Raw genomic sequence first — 21771 nt, 5'->3', positions numbered from 1 at the left:
ACCGATACTTTTTTTAAAGATCGGCCGATACCATCCGATACGATACTTTGAAGTATCGGACGGTATCGCTCAACTCTACCCGCCACATCACGGCAACCCTTGTGGGACAGTCCTACTCTAGTATTTAAAACCTTTTCACTTGCCAAGTGACGTGAATGTGAACAAGGATCGAGGAACTGACCCACTAGTAAAAACATGGCCTATGCTTTTACTAGTGGGTCAGTCAAATTGATCAAAATTATGTTTACTAAATACCCTTATTATTATTACTTTTATGCGTTATTTGCTGTTTATTTTTTACTTTTTATTTCAGGATATTTGTGTTCTTTGCTTTTTGTTTTCTCTGGTTAATGGTCATGTGTTAATATGCACTTACATTGTGCATACACATTAGTTAACTTTCTCAGTTCAGACTCCAGTTTTTTACTCTCTCAGGACTGCAGCTTCGACACCCATGCCATTAAATTGAGTGACCGAGAATTCTGGTGGAAGATGGAACCCTGAGAGAGTAGGTCTGGTCTGTCTGGGAGTTTCCTGGGTACATTTGCGAGTAGGTTTACTAAACTTGCTTATCATGCTCTCCTGGTCCAGTCTGGAGCTACTAGGATGACTTAAACTCCTTCTGCCGTGATATTCTTGACGTGTCTGGGGATCAGAGGAGGAGGTGGAAAAAGGTGCGAAAGTTAAAACTGAAACCATGGAATGATCAGTGCATCGTAACCAACTCTCGGGGTCGCGAGACCTGGCCACAAAATGAGGGACCTTGTGATTCATCCGAGATTTCATCAGATCGACGTCATAAGTGCCCCACCTCTGACAGATCTGTTTGAACACAAAGTGGTTGAGGGACCACTCGCCGGATGAGAGGCTCTGACGACTTAGGAAGTTGATGGCCCAGTTGTCCACACCTTGAATGTGCACCGCTGACATGAATCCATGAGACCTCTATCATTAAGACCTCGCTGCATGTCCCGCCCTTATGGTTTATGTATGTCACGGTATTGTCGGATTGAATGCAAGCTGGTTGGCCCATTTGAAGGTCCTGCCAGTGGAGAAGTTAGAGGTAGATGGCTCTGATCTCCAGGAGATTAATGGGAAAAGAGGTTTTCCGAGAGCTCCAACGACCCTGGACTGTGTTTTAGGAAGATCGCCCCCCCATCCGAGGAGACTGGTGTTCGTTGTGACAACCTGTTAGTGGAGAGGGAGGAATAATCTCCCGTGCCGAATAGAGGGGGAGATACTCCACCATGCCAATGACTGCCTTGCTCAGAGAGGCAGAAGTATGAGACAATCCAGGGAAGACATCCTTTTGTTCTAAGCAGACAGGAGGGCCAATTAGAGGGAACTTGTATGGAACTGTGCAAAGGGACAGCTTCCATTGCGGCAATTATCTTTCCTACTATTCTCATGCAAAGTCAAAGAAATTGTGGTGATGGGCATCTTGATGAACATATTCCTAGACAAAGTTGCAAGATCTCTTCTAGGAGAAGGACTCTGGTGCAGGTGGTATCAAACAGCATGCCTAGGAAAACTAGCCGCTGGGCCTGGATCATAGACGACTTTGCCGTGTTGACTACCCAAATATGAAAACCTCAGATGTATTTAGGCCTGTCTGGTTTTATCTTGATTTTTTTGGAGGATTTTGTCCTCTTTCTCAGGTTTTCATGTTAGAGTAGGATTGGCAAGTGTAAGGAACTTTGACGCAGTTTGCCAGCTTCCGTATTATGGCCATAATATCAACCAATACCTTACATATATTGATATGTTTTTGTGCACTGTATATTTTTTTTCAGGGTGCAGTTGGGCCCAAATGGTTCTGCTTACTGTGGCCTCTGTTCACACGGGATGCATTCTAGTTAGCACTGGGCAGCCCCCCTATATGGTGTTACTAAGAGGCTGTGAACCAGAAGCTTTGCATTCCCTGTGTGAACACTGCCACATGCGGATTATTTTTCTGCACTGGTGTACGACATAGCCAGCCTACAATCAGGGATTGGCTATTTCATTTGGTATTATTGCACCTGTGCAGTTGCCATTTTACTTGGGTCCTCTGCACCCTGGTGAGTGCAGATGTATTTAGGCCTGTCTGGTTTTATCATGTTGACTACCCAGCCTATAAGTGTTTAGGGTGATCTGAACACTTTCACAACAGTCTCTAAAGACAGGCCCTTGATGGAAGGAGAGGCCAGTCCAAAAGTGAGAGCTGTAAAATGATCGTGGGCCCCCCTGGACAGCAAATCAGTGAAACGTCTGATGCCCCACGCAAATCATAATGTGGAGATGGGCATCCTGGAAGTTCTGTAGCGCAGAGGAATGCCTCGTGTTCCATAGAGGCAATGACTGAGCAGAGGGACTCCATCCTGAAATGACGGAGGCACACCTGCTGGTTTAGTAGGACTTGGCTAGGGCTTTGATCTGTCCATGGAGTCTTTGAGAGAAGAACCATCAGGGAGAAACAGAACGGTGTTGGCTGATAGACAAGAGACTGACGAATCCACAGCTGGTGAATCTGACCATTTGCTGAGGAGATTGAACCAGAAAGAATATAAGATATCCAACTGTTTTCTACGTGGGAAGCGCTTTTCTGCTCTACTGTTTTGTAAAGATTCCCTCAAATTCCTTGTGGATGGAAAACATCCTGGGAGGTCTTTTGCCTTTTTAAATGAGACGGAGGGATTCACAGGGGGAATACTCTTCCAACTTAATATTGAGGGTCTGATTGACAGCAGAGATGTGACTGTTGACCTTGTCATGGAGCTTGAAGCCTTGGTCCATGTCAGGATCTGAGTCTGACTTGGAAGCAAGGTTGGACCCTAAGACCACCTCAGGAGAGGAAGAGTGGGATACTAAGGGCATCCTGGATGATGTGGAAAGGGAATCGGACAAGGAGCTGGAATGAGCCTGCTTCTTGAACCTTTTCCTTGATTTGCCATGCTGAGGGTGGCGGGTGGAAGCCCGCGAGTTGTCCTGAGAAACAGTTGGAGTACTGCTGGCGACTGGAATGTTGGGTAAATGCTCTAGGACCTGTACCAGGGACTGGGATACCCTGGTTAGTTCAGATACCGGCTGAAAAATGGCAACAGCCCACTCGGGAAGGGGGTTGTGCTTTCATGTGGGAGGGAGAAGGGGGCAGGGCTATAGATGTAGGTTCACTGAAAGCCCACTCAGTGAAAAAAGGAACAAGTGCTCCCTTAGGAATGAAAGCGCACATGGGAGCCCATGCGTGCTGATTGGATGGCGGCGCACACGAGAGAGGCCTGTTCCTGTGCAGTGGATGCTCAACAAGCTTGAGAACTAAATTTAATCTAGACGCTAGTGCCAAAAAGTACATTTTGGAGACATTCGGAGAACTGGGCTTTTATTAATGACCCCCGCCAACTTGAAGAGGGACCGCAGAGAAAAGAGGGCTGGGGTCTTGACTAACTCGTCTCAATCCTAGGACAGCATCAGGAGCCCCCAGGTGAGGAGGGGGGTCACTGGAATAGGAGTCCTCCTTCCTGCACTGTCATGGTCCCAGATGGTGCGGAAGACTGTTGATCCGGAGGGGCAGGGGGTCACTGAAGAGTGACAACAGTCGTCTTCCCAGCACCACTCCGAGGAGTGCGCTGGAGTGAGGAACAGGCAAGGACCTTCCACCATGAACTGCCCTGAGACACTCTTGAAGTGTCTGGGGATTAGGTGCTGCGTTGCATACCATAGAGGTATGACGTGGATGGCATCACTTTTCTCTCAGCTACTTGGGTGAGAAATGGGGGTGAGAAATGGGGGTGAGACTTAACACTCTGTTACCTCCTAGTGACAGCAGCATACACCCATGGTCATCTGTGTCCCCCAATGAAGCGATAAAGAATAAAGGCGCCCCTTCACATCTCGCTAAAGCGTCACTGATTGTGACGCAACAGCGATATCGCTACATGTGACACGTACCTGCGACCCGCCCCCCCGCTGGATATCGCTGATCGCGCGCGAACGTCCTGGGCCATTTTCTTCCCGCTGGCATTCTGCTGGCGCCGACTAGCGACGCAGGCGGAAATCGTCATCATCGCTGCGTGTCACAGGTAAGTAACGACCACTGATGGGCTGCTGCGTCGCTGGTGAGATCTGCCTGTGTGGCAGCTCACTAGCAAGCACTTAGCGATGCACCAGTGATCCTGACCGGGTCATATCATGGTCGGGATCGCTGGTGCATCGCTAAATGTAACGGGACCCTAAGGCTTGAAAGTATCCTTATTGGTTTAGCATGTCCTTTACTACCTGTACTTTACGCTGGTAAAACTGTGCATCTGCTGTCACTAGCTTACCCTCATGCATAATGCAGAATCTCTATTTTAAAGGAATGTCATAAGATTTTATTCATGAGTAAAGTTGTTTTCACGCATTCCTTAGAGGATAGGTCACTTGCCATAAATATCTGATTTTTTTAATTTATTTTTTATTACCTGGTGTAAATGCTGCTATTCATGAATCTTAGCTATTTTTTTTTTCTTTCCTATACCCTTCTGTTCCTGAGATATGGCCTCTTGTTTCCCTGCTTAGCCAACTGGGCATGGTTCTCATTAGACTTTCAGACAGAAAAGTTAATGACCACCCCCACTTGACTAACAAGAATAGATTTACATACAGATAAGGGGACCATATCTCAAAACAGACAGTGTCTGTATTCTAAGTGATAGGTCCTGTTTAATTTCAGATGGCACTATAATGAATATATTCAATTCCTTTTCATTGGCATGGTTACTTCTAATTATTTGAATAATTATTATTCTCATAAAAAAAAAAATCTCTTTTTTCTTAAGTGAGTCGTCTATAGTTTCTGATCAGCTGCTGGCAGATCTCATCCTGAATTTTTCTAGAAATATTGCAGAAGAAGAGATAAAGGCTGAGATTGAAAGAGTGAAAGAGGAAAAACGAAAGAAGGCAGAGGAAGCCAGGTAACGTGTTTTTTTTTTTTTTTTTTTTTTTTCACATTGTCTTTATATCATGTGACAATATTTGATCATTTAAGAAATTACAATATCTGTTCTTACAAATTTTTCTACAGGAGGATTCAAGAAAGAGAGCGACTCCTTTCTTTGGAGACCCAGTCTCAATGTGCTCACCTCATAAATGATGTTGTCAGAGAGAATGTCCAGAAAATATGCAAAAGAGAGCTCCAGTAAGTGCTTTCAGAAATTGTCAAGAGAAAAAAACACTTTTTATCCTGCATTTAAGCTTATTTTGTGGAATTTTTTTTTCTGTTTTTATGATCCTTTATTTCTGCCTTTAGTTTACATTACGCACATAAATGGGTATAATTGCTTGTAAAAAAAAAACCAAACAACTCTGCAGTTTACCCTTCATTAAAAATCCAGTCCTTTCTAAAGAACCAAGAGATTTTTAATTATATAGTATACAGCTGGTTGCATAGGTTACCGGTCACCTTGCAGTTTTAGAGTGGCTGGTTACCCAGGCAAGGAGCGGATGGCAAAAGCTAGGTGTATTCTTTACAGCTTGCAAGATCTTTTCTGAAGTTGTTGAGGTCTGTGGATCTAACCAGGCTCTGTGCCCCTTCGCTTCTTCTATGCTCCAGAGGCAAAGCTGCCTCTAATTACAGCCTTGATGACAGCATAAATCAGACCAGCAGAGTGACCATGTCGTTTGTCCAAACTACTAATCTTCAGGAGCGTGCTGCTCCCGGCAAAACAGGAGCGATGCAATCCTGAAAGTTTTTTAGACAACCCTTTTAAGGCCCTATAAACTTGTATTATTACTAATAATATTATTAGCCAAGCTAACCATTATCAGCAGGATCGGACAGTCTGAAGCTTCTCTCCTTGAATTATTTGTTTCAGGAAAGCCGTGCAACTCGATCACAACGAGCGCATTTTACGCTGCTCTCAGCTTGTCTGTGACCAGCATGTTAGGCGATTTGTGGATGAGGAGATCTTCCACACTGCCGGAGAAACCCTTTATGAAATGCAATGTTGCAGCAAATATATTCAGAGGTAGGTCGGGTGTTTTTCATTTGCAAAGTTAATTTGCAACCTTTTCCTGTAATATCTCGCTAGTAATGTCGTCCTTATTTTCAGATGGCGGGAAGTTTTAGCTGCACGCAAGAAGTTAAGGCGACAAATGCGTGCTTTTCCAGCAGCACCTGGGTCTGTGGGCCGTGATGGTAAACTGAAAGCTTTACTTCCCAGTGCGGATATCCATGATGTACAGAGTTTGTCTAAAGGAATTATTAACTTGGGTCGTGCTGGAAGATTAAGCGTTTCCTTTACAAGGTGGGCTCATTGGTCTTTTAGTGACACACACATACACACACACATATATATATATATATATATATATATATATATATACACATACATACACACACACACACACACACTTTGACATAACCATTAGTCTTTGTTCATAATTAGCGAAAATGTAGAAAACTCCTTCTAGTTACAGATTCGATTACAGTATATACAGATGGTTTATTTATTTTATAGCTCTTTTATTTTACATTTTATAAATTTTCTAGTTGAAGAGCCTGGCGTTGCATAGTAACTGTTAGTTATAACAAATTATAATGATTATATTGCACATAAAAACATTTCACATCATATATTCAGCACTACAGATTTGCAACACAAATTAGGCTAGTTTCACACTAGAGTTAGGAGGCGCAGCGCACGGCCGCCGTGCAGCTCCGTCCCCTGCCGCGCGCCCCTCCGGTCAGCTCCTCCTATGGGCGCATAACGCTTCATGCGACCTGCGTACCCCATCGTTAGCATTGGGTACGCAGGCCGTACGCTGGTATGATTTTGACGGCGCATGCGCCTTTTTGACGGCGCGCCATGCGCACCGTGTTGCATTTTGGTGCTCTCGGCGCACCGTCAAAAGGGCACATCAGCGCATGGCCTGCGTACCCAATGCTGAGCCGTGTATCTAATCCTATCCTTTGTGATACTGTCTACTGAGCTGTGTATCTAATCTCATCCTATGTGATACTGTCTGATGAGCAGTGTATCTAATCCTATCCTGTGTGATACTGTCTGCTGAGCCATGTATCTAATCCTATCCTGTGTGATACTGTCTGCTGAGCCATGTATCTAATCCTATCCTGTGTGATACTGTCTGCTGAGCCGTGTGTCTAAGCCTATCCTTTGTTATACTGTCTGCTGAGCTGTGTATCTAATCCTCTCCTGTGTGATACTGTCTACTGAGCCGTGTATCTAATCCTATCCTGTGTGATACGGTCTGCTGAGCCATGTATCTAATCCTATCCTGTGTGATGCAGTCTGCTGAGCCAAGTATCTAATCCTGTGATACTGGGCTCCCCCTGCAGTCTGTGTCAGAGGGTGGTCTGTGTCGGCACGGTAATTGTGTTATTTCCAGCTTTACAGAAGGACGATAACACCATAGAAATGATAAGAATAATAGGCCTCAGTCACCACAGCTGTCTACAAGGAATACTGTTGCTCATAACAACCAATCACAGCTCAGCTTTCATCTTTTAAACCGCTCTGGTGAAATGAAAGATGCTTAGTGATTGGTTGGTATGTGGAGTGGGCGTGGCTTGAAACATACACACACACACACACACACACACACACACACACACACACACACACACATACATATACTCATTTTTATATATATATATATATATATATATATATATATATATATATATGTATATATATATATATAAAAACTTTTGAATTATATTCCTCACTCCAGGTGTCAACAAGTCAGAGAACAGATATTTCACCAGATGACGGTCCAGCACTATTTACGAGAGCTACAATGGTTGGTATATTACTTCAACAATCTAATTGAAACGATAGTTACTCTTAAAATAATTGTGCACCATGTGATTGACAGAGTCATTTAAGAAGTTAATAGTTGTGATCAGCGGTAGTGATGATTGCTGCTATCAGACAGATGCCAGCCATGTAATATATATCTGGCACCTGCATTGGGTGACGCAGACTCCGCTCCATGATATAAATAGTATGTCATAAAGCGTTAAGTGGGTTAAGACCTTTTGAGGACTGTGGTGTGTGTGAAATAACGGAAAAAAATAAATAAATAAAAACAGTAAGGCTAAGTGCACACGTTGCAGAAATTTTCTGCTCAAAAACCTGAATCCCTTCCCAGAAACCGCACCTATTTTTCCGCTTGCGTTTTTTGCGCGGTTTTGATGCGTTTTTGATGCGTTTTTTTCCGCAGCAGTTTAAAACCGCATGGAAGAGGCCTAAAACGGGGAAAATCCGCAAAATTAATGAGCATGCTGCGTTTTTTACCGCGATGCGTTTTTTTTGCGGTAAAAAACGCATCAATGTGCACAAAAAGTGCAAAATGCACAGAAATGACTGTGCAGCTTATTTTTAGCGGTTTTATAGCGAAAACCGCGGTAAAAACCGCTAAAAAAACGCTGTGTGTGAACACAGCCAAAGTATACAAAAGAAAAAAAATTCCTGTTTCTAGCTCGCTCGTTTCTGTCAGAAACGAATGATGTCCAATATCTAAAAATAATTTCTTCGACAAAGGAAATTTAGTTTCAACCATTTTGTAGCGGTCCTTTATGGTTGTAAAAAAACATGGATTTTTGTGAGTACTCACCGTAAAATCCTTTTCTCCGAGACGTTCATTGGGGGACACAGAGACTGTGGGTGTGTGCTTCTGCCGTCTGGAGGCTGACACTAAGTATACAAAAAAAGAGTTAGCTCCTCCTCCGCCGCATACACCCTCGCCCCCAGACCGGGCGTAACTCAGTTTAGTGCATAAGCAGTAGGAGAACGCGCCTTAAACTCAGGCAAGAAATTATACGTCTGGAAAAGGGACCACCCTGATCCTTACATAAGGATTTGTATAACTCAAAAATAAGCAAAAGCCAACTGGCTAGTAGGGTGGGTGCTGTGTCCCCCAATGAGCGTCTCGGAGAAAAGGATTTTACGGTGAGTACTCACAAAAATCCATGTTTCTCCTTCGTCTCATTGGGGGACACAGAGACTGTGGGACGTTCTAAAGCAGTCCCTGGGCGGGATCTTAGCTCACCCAATCCATGCTATTTTGCGCCCCTGATTAGAGGTGCGCAACTGCTGCCTGGAGAATCTTTCTTCCCAGGCTTGCATCCGCGGATGCCTGGGTATGTACGTTATAATGTTTGACAAACGTATGCAAACTGGACCAGGTAGCTGCTTTGCACACCTGCTCCGCTGAAGCCTGGTGTCGCAGTGCCCATGAGGCACCCACTGCTCGAGCCGAGTGTGCCTTGATCCCTGCCGGAACCGGCGTGCCACTGATTTGATAAGATTCTTGGACCGTCAGGCGAACCCATCTGGCCAAAGTCGCTCTGGAGGCAGCGAGCCCCTTCCGCCGCCCTTCTGGAATCACGAATAGAGAGTCTGTCTGGCGGAAAGGCGCTGTCCTTGTCACATACCTCCTAAGGGCTCTTACCAGATCCAGGGTGTGCAATGCCTTTTCTACCCTGTGCACCGGTGCCGGGCAAAACGAGGGTAAGACAGTGTCTTCGTTGATATGGAATGCCGAGACAACCTTCGGCAAGAAGGGAGGAGCTGGCCTTAAAACTACCTTATCCTTATAAAAAGTCAGGAACGGTGGTTTACAAGATAGAGCTGCCAATTCCGAAACCCGCCTAATAGACGTTATAGCTACCAGAAAAACGACCTTCCTGGACAGGTAAGGTAAGGAGACTTCTTGTAACGGTTCGAAAGGAGGCTCCTGAAGGGCCCTGAGCACCAAGTTCAGGTCCCATGATTCCGTCGGCGCCTTATAGGGGGGTACTAAATGTGCGACCCCCTGCATAAACGTCCTAACCTGCCAGACCGAAGCGACCTTTCGTTGGAACAGCACCGACAGGGCCGAGATTTGCGTTCTGAGCGAACCCGGAGCCAATCCTGCGTCCAGCCCTGCCTGCAGAAAAGCCAGTACGTTGGGGATCGAAAAAACCAGAGGAGCCACTCCGCGATCCCTACACCAACGGAAAAACACTTCCCAAGTCCGATGATATACTCTCGCCGAGGAAGGCTTTCGGGCACTCACCATCGTGGCCACCACATCGCGCCTGAATCCTGCCTGTGTTAACAGCCAAGATTCAATGGCCACGCCGTCAAACACAGGGCCCCTAAATTCGGATGGTAGATCGGCCCCTGGGACAGCAAGTCCGGCCGATCTGGGAGACGCCAGGGTACGTCCACCACTAGTTGAACCAGATCTGCATACCAGGCCCGCCGAGGCCAGTCTGGGGCCAGCAGAATTGCTGGAACCTTCTCTCTCCTTATCTTTCTGATGACTCTTGGAAGCAGAGGTAGCGGGGGGAACAAGTACGGGAGACGAAACTGGCTCCACGGGAGCACCAGAGCGTCTGCTGCGATTGCCTGCGGGTCGAGGGATCGAGCGACGAACCTTTGTACTTTCGCGTTCTCTCTGGATGCCATAAGGTCCACGTCTGGTGTCCCCCACCGTTGGCAGATCTGTTGAAAAACCTCGGGGTGCAGGGACCATTCCCCTGCCGCGACCCCCTGTCGGCTGAGAAAATCTGCCGCCCAGTTTTCGACTCCCGGAATGTGCACCGCTGAAATTACCACGTGGTTTTTCTCGGCCCAACGCAGTATCAGCCCAACCTCGCGCATGGCTGCTTGGCTGCGCGTGCCACCTTGATGGTTCACATACGCTACTGCTGTAGCATTGTCCGACTGAATGCGCACCGGCCGGTGTCTCAGCAAACGCTGAAAATGTTGCAGGGCCAATTGTATCGCTCGTATCTCCAGAATGTTGATCGGGAGAATTACCTCCCGAATGGACCACCGCCCCTGGGCTGTGTGACTCTGGAAAACTGCTCCCCAACCCTGCAGGCTTGCATCGGTCGTCACCACCAACCACTGTTCCGGGGGAAAGGGTTTCCCCTGGACCAGAGACGAGTCGCGAGTCCACCATCGGAGTGATCGTCGGACCGGCGGAGACAAATTGCACCGATGACTGAGAGCAGCCTTCGGTCCCATGCTGACAAGAGCGCATGCTGAAGCGGACGGAGATGGAACTGGGCAAACGGGATTGCCTCCATCGCCGCCACCATTCTGCCCAACACACTCATGCCGTACCGGATGGATCTGGAGCCCGGCTGTAGAAGGTTCCGTACCCCCTGTTTGATCCTTCGCGCCTTGTCCTGAGGGAGGATCACCAGCCCCTGGGAGGTGTTGAAAACCATGCCTAGGAATACGATTCTCTGGGCTGGAACCAAGGACGACTTGTTCCGATTGATCAACCAGCCTAGACGAGCCAGGGTATCCAGCGTGATACTGACATTCTCCTGGCACGCCTGAAACGACGGCCCCTTTACCAAAAGGTCGTCCAGGTAAGGTAGTACCGTTATGCCCCGAGCATGCAGGATGGCCATAACCACCGCTATTATCTTTGTAAATACTCTGGGGGCAGTGGCCAGACCGAAGGGCAGAGCAACAAATTGGAAATGTCGCCCTCCGATCGCAAAACGCAGGAACCTCTGGTGTGGAGGAAAAATCGGAATGTGTAGATATGCATCCTGCACATCGATCGAGGCTAGGAACTCCCCTGGATCCATGGCTGCAATGACCGAGCGGAGGGATTCCATCCGGAACCGTCTGACCCTGATGAATTTGTTCAGGATCTTTAGATCCAGAACTGGCCTTACTGTCCCGTCCTTTTTGGGGACCGAAAACAGGTTGGAGTAAAAACCTTGCGTCTCTTCGCTTTCCGGCACTGGGACAATGACCCCGTTGCGCTGTAGCGCCATTATGGCCTGTAACAAACCTTCCGCCTGCGATTCTGTTCCGGAAAGCCGGGAACGGAAGAATCGTCGTGGCGGGAGTCCGACAAACTCTATCTTGTACCCGGACGATATCAATTCTGCCACCCAAGCGTCGCGTGCCACTGCGACCCAAACGTGGCTGAACCTTAGTAGGCGTCCGCCCACTCTGTCGTCCGTAGGTACGAAGCGCCTCGAGTCATTTTGCTGGAGGCTTTTGGGATCTGGCCCCCCTCGTTCTGGGCAAACGGCCTCGGCCTCTACCCAGCGGATTGGCCCTGTAAGAAGATTGCCTTTCCTTAATCTGACCATCGTTCGCGGAGGTGGATGCCCTGGCCGAAGTCCCCCTCCAGGGGCTACGAAAGGGCCGAAAACGCCTCTGCGTCTGCCTGAATGCCGGCCAAGTCCTCTGCTGCGGGAGGAAACTACTCCTCCCCCCTGTGGCTTCTGAGATAAGCTTATCAAGCTTCTCACCGAACAACCGATTGCCTTGAAAAGGCAATGAGGTCAAGGATTTTTTAGAGATAGAATCCGCTTTCCACAATCTCAGCCATAATGCTCGCCTGACGGCGATCGCATTTGCTGCTGCCACAGCAGAACACTCGGCCGCGTCCAGAGAGGCGCTGATGAGATAATCACTTGCCCCTGATATCTGATTTGTCACCTCCAAGACCTCCGCGGGCAGATCCCTGTCTTGGAGGGCCTTATGCAGAGCGTCTGCCCATGAAACCATGGCCTTAGCCACCCAAGTAGCCGCAAAGGAGGGGGCCAGAGCCGACCCTGCTGCCTCATACACCGAGCGGGCAAGCCCCTCTATGAGGCGATCAGTTGGGTCCTTGATAGAAGAACCGCTGGGTATCGACAATAGCGATCTTGATGCTAAACGTGATACCGGTGGGTCCACTACTGGCGACTCCACCCATCCTTTATGGAGTTTAGGAGGAAACGGATACTTTGCTTGCAGCGCTTTTTGCATTGCAAAACGCTTATCCGGGTGTTCCCTATGTTTCTGGACTAGATCCTCGAACTTCGGATGCGTGGCAAACTTTCTATGCGGTCGCCTGGTCTTCTTGAAGGAGACCTTGTGACCTGAGGCCGTGGACACATCGTCCTCGATCTCTAATGTCTGGTTGACTGCCTCAATGAGGCTGTCAACCGAGTCTTGATATCCCAGGCTTTCTGGATTCCAGGCCTCCTCCTCCTCCTCGCCCTCATCCTGCTCACTTCCTGAGCTCGGCGACGGGGAACGAGATACCCTAATACCGGCCGCCGAAGCCCCAGAGGGCCCGGCCGACGGGGAACGAGCTCTCTTGCCATGAGCTTGTCTGGTGCTGGAGCGGCCCCTAACGGACGGAGGGTCCTGAGACGTGGACGAGCTGTCTTCCGCTGGCAGACCACCATCCTTGTCCCTGCCCGGGCCTCGAAGAGACTCAATTGCCCTTGTAAGGGACATCATAGAGTGTGATAAAGACACCGCCCATTCTGGGGGGTCCTGACCCCTGGGCTCTGCAACAATGGGGGGCTCCTGGGCTCGCTCCGACTCGCAGGCTTCACAAAATTTACCCGGCTGCGCCTTAGGCAGCCTGACCCCACAGGAAACGCAAACAGCGTATAGGAAAGAGTGAGCTTTCCCTTTGCCAGACATATTGCAAGGTAGGGTAGGAGGAGGAGGGTAACCCCTTCCTTGACTACCAGTGCGGCACTCGAAACGGGGTTGCACTCACCCACCGGTAACGTCCCACCTTGCGTCTCTTCCACGGGGCGTGCGGCGTTACTCGCCGGGGACACTTGCGGTGCACTCTGGGAGAGAGGCGGCGGGGCTTCCGGCCGCACTCCAGCGAGGAAATGCAAGGAGGGGGAGGGGGGCGGGAGCTCTCCGGTAACTGTGCGCGCCCGCCGTTCTCCGCCCCCCGTACCGGAAGTTAGTGGGCGGGGCTTCCGGCTACCCCCGGAAGTCGGCGGGCGGGGCCTCGCGCGGAACTCACGGACCTCCCCATACAGCGGGGGCCGCAGCCGCCCGCGGGGCTTCTGGCCGCACTCCGCGTGCGGCGTTACCCGCCGGCGGGCAGCCCCTAGTGAGAGGCGGACTACCTGGTCCCGGTCTTCCTATTAACAAAGGTGAGCCGGGCCGCCGTGGGGGCTCTCTTGAGGTGCTCTCAACCCCATCCCTGGCAGGGAGGGGGAGGCTACTGGTACCGGGACGCTTCGATCCCTTGGCTCACCTGCGCCTCCAACTCCACCCCTGGTCTCACTACCTAGGGGTGGTAGGGGCATTAATGAATTCCCTGCAGGAGAGGAACAACGTGGAGGATCGCTCACACGTGCTCGCCCGTTGGGGTTTATGGGGAAACCGAATCCTCTTATCAGGATGCGTTGCCGCCTCTTTAAAAAATAACAAAGAAAAATGGTTGTCTGGGGAAAAGTCCCAGATGTGTCCCTCGGTGCGGGAGAGGAAACACGTGGAGGGCTACTCACACGTGGTCGCCCGTTGATGATTTGGGGAGATCGGACCCTCTCTATAGGATCCGTCGCCCCTATCTTATCTTCATAGAAAGAGAAAAAAAAAAAAAAATTTAGTCTGGAGCTCCAGACTGCGTGTGCCTCCATCAGACACTAAGCAAAAAACTGAGTTACGCCCGGTCTGGGGGCGAGGGTGTATGCGGCGGAGGAGGAGCTAACTCTTTTTTTGTATACTTAGTGTCAGCCTCCAGACGGCAGAAGCACACACCCACAGTCTCTGTGTCCCCCAATGAGACGAAGGAGAAAAATAAATTAGACATGTATTTTGTATTTCTCTTTATATTTTCCCCTTGATATGTACAAAAGAAAAGTAAATGAATATAAAAATAACATAAAAATTAAGCAACACTCCATGAATTGCATAAAAAAGGGAAACATTTTAGAGCCGTTAAAAGCACAAAAACAAGAAAAGAGTAAAAAAAAAAACAAAAAACTGAAAATCTGTCTGGTATGAGCAATTGGCTCTCTCCTGAACTGGTAAATAATGCTTCATCTCATAGTAGTACATAATATAATAATGTATAATATAATCTGTAGGATGCAAAATACTGTTCCAGCATAAAATTAGAGCTCCTTAGTCTTGTAAGTGCAAACATGTCTTACGGAGAGAAAGGCGAGTTGGTGCTCTGACGTAGTTTATAACGGTGCGACCCACAGGATGTCTTAGAGGAGGCTTGTCAAAAACAAAGGCATATGGTGGGAAAGCGATGTGTAAGCCTCTCGGTGATGTTGGGAATGAAGTAATGTAATTCTAGTGGTAGCAATCAGTGTCTCTGCCCCTACCCCCTTGAGATTGTTAGTTCAGGCCAAACATTTCAGGGAAGCAAAGTTTTGACTTAAACAGATGTTAAATGTCTGCGTGCTTCCACTTTGGATAGTGTGCATGTGCCATTAAAGGGAATCTGTCCCCCTTTTTTGAGTTAACATGTAATGATATCATTCAATTGTGTGTCACATAAGGATTCTCTTAGTACTTTTGCTTCCCCCTGACCCCGCACCTTTCAGGCATAAATACCTTTTTTATATCGGTTCAGATGTATGTAAACTGTCGCTGTCCGGTCCGCTGGGCGGGGCTTATTCAACTGCTCCCCCCCCCCCCTCCCTGTCTTGCTCTATCCATCTCTTCTTGTGTAGAGCAAGACAGGGAGGGGGGAGCAGGTGAATAAGCCCCGCCCAGCGGACCGGACCGTGGCAGTTTACATACATCTGAACCGATATAAAAAAGGTATTTATGCCTGAAAGGTGCGGGGTCAGAGGGAAGCAAAAGTACTAAGAGAATCCTTATGTGACACACAATTGAATGATATCATTATATGATATCTCAAAAAAGGGGTGACAGATTCCCTTTAATTACATTTCTAATAACTGTTTTAAAGTCACTAATAAAAGCAAAGTTTTATTTGTAAATAGCTGACTACAAAAATGGGCTAGAATGGGTATAAAGGGTATATTTTGGCTATTGGAAACAGTTACCTCACATGTCAGTGCATATTCTGTAGTCAGCGGAAACAGCTTCTTTATGAAATTATTAAACTGTATAAAAAATTTTAAATTTACAAAATGGATCTGTTCTTGCCATACAGTGAGGCTGCATGGAAACCCCTGGAACTTCCATCTCTGGTTGCTAAGCACCTTCCCACATGGAAGCAATGCATCTTTTGGAAAGTTGTTCTTGCCCTCCCTGAAATTAATGATCATGATTATCCTACAAAGTAAGTAAATAGCTATTAGCTTTATAACACAATTGGTGGAACACTCAACTTTCATGCATAAATACCTTGTTTATATCGGTTCAGATGTATGTAAACTGCCACGGTCTGGTCCGATGGGCGGGGCTTATTCACCTGCTCCCCCCTCCCTGTCTTGCTCTACACAAGAAGAAATGCGTAGAGCAAAGACAGGGAGGAGGGAGCAGTTGAATAAGCCCCGCCCAGCGGACCGGACCGTGGCAGTTTACATACATCTTTTGGAAAGTTGTTCTTGCCCTCCCTGAAATTAATGATCATGATTATCCTACAAAGTAAGTAAATAGCTACTATTAGCTTTATAACACAATTGATGGAACACTCATATTAATAGTTTTTTCTCTGTATTTCAGTGCTCTGTCAGAGTGGTTAAAGTACAAGTTCAGTTGTGCAGGTGTCAGGCCTGAGGTTGAATGCAGGCAGCAAGTTCAGACACTTGCACTGCACAGCTCCTTAGAGTCTCAAGGAGGATGCCCAGTTCGAGTGAATATTTGCGTAAAGGTGAGGTCGTCAGATGGTCATCAGATGTGCTCAGAGTACATATCTCTACACATCAAGTGAAGCGGTAGCACGTGGTCAGTCACCTTGTACTATTTATATTGTAGGACAGGTTTCTTGTAAATTTAACTAGACAAGTCAATATAATGTACTATAATGACAATCCAAGTTTGATTTGCTAATTATGTGTACAGTACTTAGGAATTTATCAGTGATCTCATTCCAGAAAACCTTGTTAAGAAATATAAACTCTTCACCATAGTTTCTCAAGTAATTTTTCATGGCTTTAGTTTTTAATACGTGCATATCTTGATATGTTTTTCTTCTGAAGGCGGTACTTGGCCCTCTGACTGAGAATGAATTGGAACAAGTTGAAATTCAAAAGCAGTTTCTGGGAACAAGTGGTATTGTTCTCCTGTTACCAGTGCAGTCAGATGCAGATGTAGATCGGATCGCAGCTCTGCTGCAGCTGAAGCAGCTAGTTCAAGCTAAACCTTTTAAGCCTTCCCCGGCTCTTGCAGTTCTGGTACCTTCAACTTACTCAGATCCAGACACAGTTATAGAAAAAGGTGGGTCTAGACTAGTATGAATTTTATTGATGAGTTTGAATAGTCACATTCAGCTAACTTTGCATATATCAAAAGTATAGACAAATTTAAGAAACCTTTGTAATTAGAGTTGAACAAATAAATTTGCAGAAGCTTGCTACAGTGGCCACGTGTAGTTTGTAGCCCCTAGACCAGAGTACTGCAAATCTACTTCTTGCGACGTTCCTGGGGCCTTTTTTGATTTTCTGGCTTTTGCAACATCATTTCATTGTCACACGCGACATCATGGCAGTTTACTAATCAGAACAGGCATCAGAGATCTTGCAGGTAATAGAAAGTTCACGATTCTTTAGTCTGCCAGCAATGGACTATTGACATGATCACTGGACCAGGATTGTGTTAATGTTTTTGGGCAACTCTATATATTTTTTTTTAAATACTTTCGCAAAAAAAATATGCTTTCTCCATCGCTTCATTGGGGGACACAGGAACCATGGGTGTATGCTGCTGCCACTAGGAGGCGCTGACACTATGCACATAAAAAAGTTAGCTAGTTAGCTCCTCCTCCGCAGTATTCACCCCACCGACTGCAGTAAATTAATCAGTTTAGCTTAGTGTCAGGTAGGAGGTGGACACGGGTCTCTCTTGAGACCCATATCTACCTAATGTGCGTTGTTCCTTTTCAGGTACTGGAGGGATACAGTGTGAACGGTCACAACTGTACTCCCACGCAGAGACGAGTACAGCGTGTACTGCCACCCCGTATCCTTATATGTCTGTTCGACAGGACCCCAAAATCCCTAACACAGATACGTGTTTAGGTGATCCGCAAGAGAAAGCCAAATTTTCCTTCGTTGGGGGACCCCAGATGTGGACCTTATGGCGTCCTGTCTGAACAGGAAAGTCCCACGGTTTGTTTCCAGGACCTGAGATTCTCTCGAGGTGGACGCCGATGCTCTGACCATTCCTTGGTCTCAGTTTGTGCTTCCCTATCTGTTCCCTCCTCCTCTTCTTCCCAAGCTGTTGAAGAAGATCAAGGCGGAAGGGGTACCAGTCATTCTCATCGCACCTGTTCGGCCCAGCAGGTCTTGGTTCGCGGACTTCGTCAACCTTCTCGCGGACGCTCCCTGGAAGCTGCCAGACAGATCAGATCTGCTGCCTCTGGGTCCGATCCGCCACCCCAATTCTCGGTCGCTTAATTGGACGGCGTGGCAGTTGAAACCGTGGTTCTGAAAGAGTCAGGTTTTCCAGATCGGGTAATTCACACAATGATCCGGGCTAGGAAGCCCTTGTCTTCCAGAATATACTATCGCACGTGGAAGGCCTATTTCAGTTGGTGCGAGTCCAGTCACATCCCGCCTATCTAGACCCAACCTCGCCTCCTTACTGACTGAAATCCCACAATGTCTGTCTGCTATCTCAGCCTTCTTCTCTGCTTCCTTTCTCAAACTGAACATGGACAAAACAGAATTCATCATCTTTCCCCCCATCTCACTTTACCCCTCCACCAGACCTATCCATCAATGTCAATGGCTGCTTTCTTTCCCCAGTCCCGCACGCTCGGTGCCTTGGGGTGATCCTCGACTCTGCGCTCTCTTTCAAACCACATATCCAAGCCCTCGCCTCCTCCTGCCGCGTCAAACTCAAAAATATTTCCCGGATCCGCTCATTCCTCAACCACGAAACCACAAAAACACTAGTGCATGCTCTTATCATCTCCCGCCTCGACTACTGCAACCTCCTACTCTCTGGCCTCCCCTCTAGCACTCTTGCTCCGCTCCAGTCCATCCTACACTCACTCTGCTGCCCGATTAATCCACCTCTCTCCCCGCTATTCCCCAGCCTCCCCACTATGCTAGACCCTTCACTGGCTTCCTATTACCCAGAGGCTCCAATTCAAAACCCTAACCATGGCATACAAAGCCATCCATAACCTGTCTCCTCCATACATCTGTGACATGGTCTCTAGGTACCTGCCCGCACGCAACCTTCGATCATCTCAAGATCTCCTTCTCTACTCCCCCCTTATCTCTTCTTCCCACAACCGCATACAAGACTTCTCCCGTGCTTCCCGCATACTCTGGAACTCTCTGCCGCAACACATCAGACTCTCACCATCAACGGAAACCTTCAAGAAGAACCTGAAGACAAGGCTACAGCCTGCAATGATCCTCGGTCTACTGAACCACCGCACGACCTGCTCTACCCTCTCCTACTGTATCCTCACCCATCCCTGTAGACTGTGAGCCCTCGCGGGCAGGATCCCCTCTCCTTATGTACTTGTGTGTCCTTTGTCTTACACATGTTTATTATACTTGTCTATATTTCCCCTTTTCACATGTAAAGCGCCATGGAATAAATGGCGCTATATAAATGCATAATAATAATAATAATGTCCTTTTCATTCCCTTCTATTCTAGCATTCCTCCAGGCGGGCCTGGACACGGGTCTTGCCCTTAGTTCTCTAAAGTGTCAAGTATCTGCGCTTTCCATTCTTTTCCAGAAGACGTTATCCTCGCGACCGCAGGTCAAGACTTTTCTTCAGTGGGGTAGCTCATGCAGCACCCCCGTGTCGGGCTCCCGTGGATCCCTGGAATCTCAATCTAGTCTTAGGGGCCTTACAGGGCTCGCCCTTTAAACCTCTCAAGGAAGTTTCCCTGTCCTTTCTCTCCTGGAAAGTGGCCTTTCTCGTGGCCATCACCTCCATCCGGCGCGTCTTGGATAAGGTGGTTCTGCGGCCTCCGCCATCCTTCCGTCCAAAGGTGGTATCTGCTTTCCTAAATGAGGACATCGTTTTACCTTCCTTTTGTCCCGGTCCAATTCATCCTCTGGACTTCTCCTTGAACAAGCTAGACCTATTCAGGACAATGGAGGTCTATTTGGGTAGAACGGCTTCTTTCCGGAAGACAGACTCTCTTTTCGTCATTCTGTATGGTGCGCGGCCTCCAAGGCGGCTATTGCTCGCTGGATCAGATCGGCAATTTTGGAGACTTACCGAGTCATGATTAGAGTGCCCCCTCCTGGGGTTAAGGCTCACTCTACTCGGGCAGTGGGCACCTCCTGGGCGGTGCACCACAAGGGTTCCGCGCTGCAGCTTTTGCAAGGCTGCAACCTGGTCTTCTATTCGCAAAATTTTGTTAGGTCCACACTTGCGCTTTGGCGGACACCAGCCTAGGCAGAAGCATATTGCAGGGGGCGGTGGTGAGTTCTCTGACCTAGTGGAAGTTTGATTTTCCCTCCCCAGGGACCGCTTTGGGACATCCCATGGTTCCTGTGTCCCCCAATGAAGCGATGGAGAAAACAGGATTTTTGGTTGCTTACCGTAAAATCTGTTTCTCGGAGCCTTCATTGGGGGGACACAGCACCCTCCCATGTTTTACAACTCCTGTTATTTGTGTTACGGTTACAGTTGAGTTGTCTGTCTGTTCTCTATTCTGTTGCTTCTCCTACTGCTTTCTCACTAACTGATTAATTTACTGCAGTCGGTGGGGTGTATACTGCGGAGGAGGAGCTAACTTTTTTATGTGCATAGTGTCAGCGCCTCTTGGTGGCAGCAGCATACACCCATGGTTCCTGTGTCCCCCAATGAAGGCTCCGAGAAACAGATTTTACGGTAAGCAACCAAAAATCCTGTTTCTCCACTTATAAGCCACTTTTCTTCCTCCTCCTCCTCCCTCTGGACTTCAATAATGGTTTAACGGCTTCCCGACCGCCAATGGTAGATAAACATTAGAGTTTAGCGTTAGAGTTTGAGGCTAGGGTTGGGATTAGGGTTAGGGGTGTGTTGGGGTTATGGTTGGGATTAGGTTTGTGTTGGTGTTGGGGTTGTGGTTAGAGTTATGGTTAGGGTTGGGATTAGGGTTAGATGTGTGTTGGGGTTAGGGTTGGAATTAGAATTGGGGGGGGTTTTCACTGTTTAGGCACGTCAGGAGCTCTGCAAACGCATCATGACGCCCGCAGACCATTCCATCAATGCCTGCATTCCAAAACGTTACTATTTCCCTTTCGAGCCCCACCGTGTGCCCAGACAGTAGTTTTCTCCCACGTATGGGGTACCAGCATACTCATGACAAATTGGACAACTACTTTTGGGGTCCAATTTCTTTTGTTAACCTTGTGAAAATTAAAAAATAGGGGCTAAAAGATCATTTTTGTGGAAAAACTTGGGGGTTCAAAGTGCTCGCCACACATCTAGATAAGTTCTTTGAGTGGTCTAGTTTCCAAATTGGTGTCACTTGTGGGGGGTTTCTACTGTTTAGGCACATCAGGGGCACATCAAAATTAACGGAAGGGCTTAAGTCGGCCGGTGAGCCACCGCCGCCTGCAGAACCTTCCTACCAACAACAGCATCAGACGAGGCCTGGGTATGAACCCTGTAGAACCTCGTAAAGGTATGCAAAGACGATCAGGTTGCGGCCTTGCAAATTTGCATGGCCGAAGCCTGGTGACGAACAGCCCACGAAGCCGCCACAGCCCGGGTGGAATAAGCTCTTACTCCCGGAGGGGGTCGTTTTTCCTGAAGATGATACGCTTCCAGAATGGTAGAACGAATCCAGCGAGCGATCGTGGATTTGGAAGCCGGAAGGCCCTTCTGGCGACCTTCAGAGATGACCAGCAAGGAATCGGACAGACGAAAGGAAGAAGTCCTGGCGAGATAGACACGCAGGGCTCTAACTAAGTC

General features: G+C 47.9%; 1 protein-coding gene across 1 annotated transcript in view; it reads left to right on the top strand.

Moving 5' to 3' along the window:
- LOC141078365 (germinal-center associated nuclear protein-like) overlaps positions 1–21771 on the top strand; it is a 103964-nt gene that overhangs the window by 62039 nt on the left and 20154 nt on the right. The window contains exons 14-21 of the mRNA XM_073565113.1: positions 4797–4931; positions 5042–5155; positions 5832–5984; positions 6069–6263; positions 7711–7779; positions 15883–16011; positions 16398–16545; positions 16874–17111. Coding sequence (XP_073421214.1) covers positions 4797–4931; positions 5042–5155; positions 5832–5984; positions 6069–6263; positions 7711–7779; positions 15883–16011; positions 16398–16545; positions 16874–17111 — 1181 coding nt within the window. The remainder of the gene's footprint in view (positions 1–4796; positions 4932–5041; positions 5156–5831; positions 5985–6068; positions 6264–7710; positions 7780–15882; positions 16012–16397; positions 16546–16873; positions 17112–21771) is intronic.

The sequence above is a fragment of the Dendrobates tinctorius genome, unplaced genomic scaffold, assembly GCF_039654945.1.
Source record: "Dendrobates tinctorius isolate UK_male_01 unplaced genomic scaffold, ASM3965494v1 ptg000544l, whole genome shotgun sequence".
In the NCBI taxonomy this organism is placed as follows: domain Eukaryota; kingdom Metazoa; phylum Chordata; class Amphibia; order Anura; family Dendrobatidae; genus Dendrobates; species Dendrobates tinctorius.
Note: the sequence above shows the minus strand (reverse complement) of the source record. Positions and strands in the feature narration are given on the sequence as shown.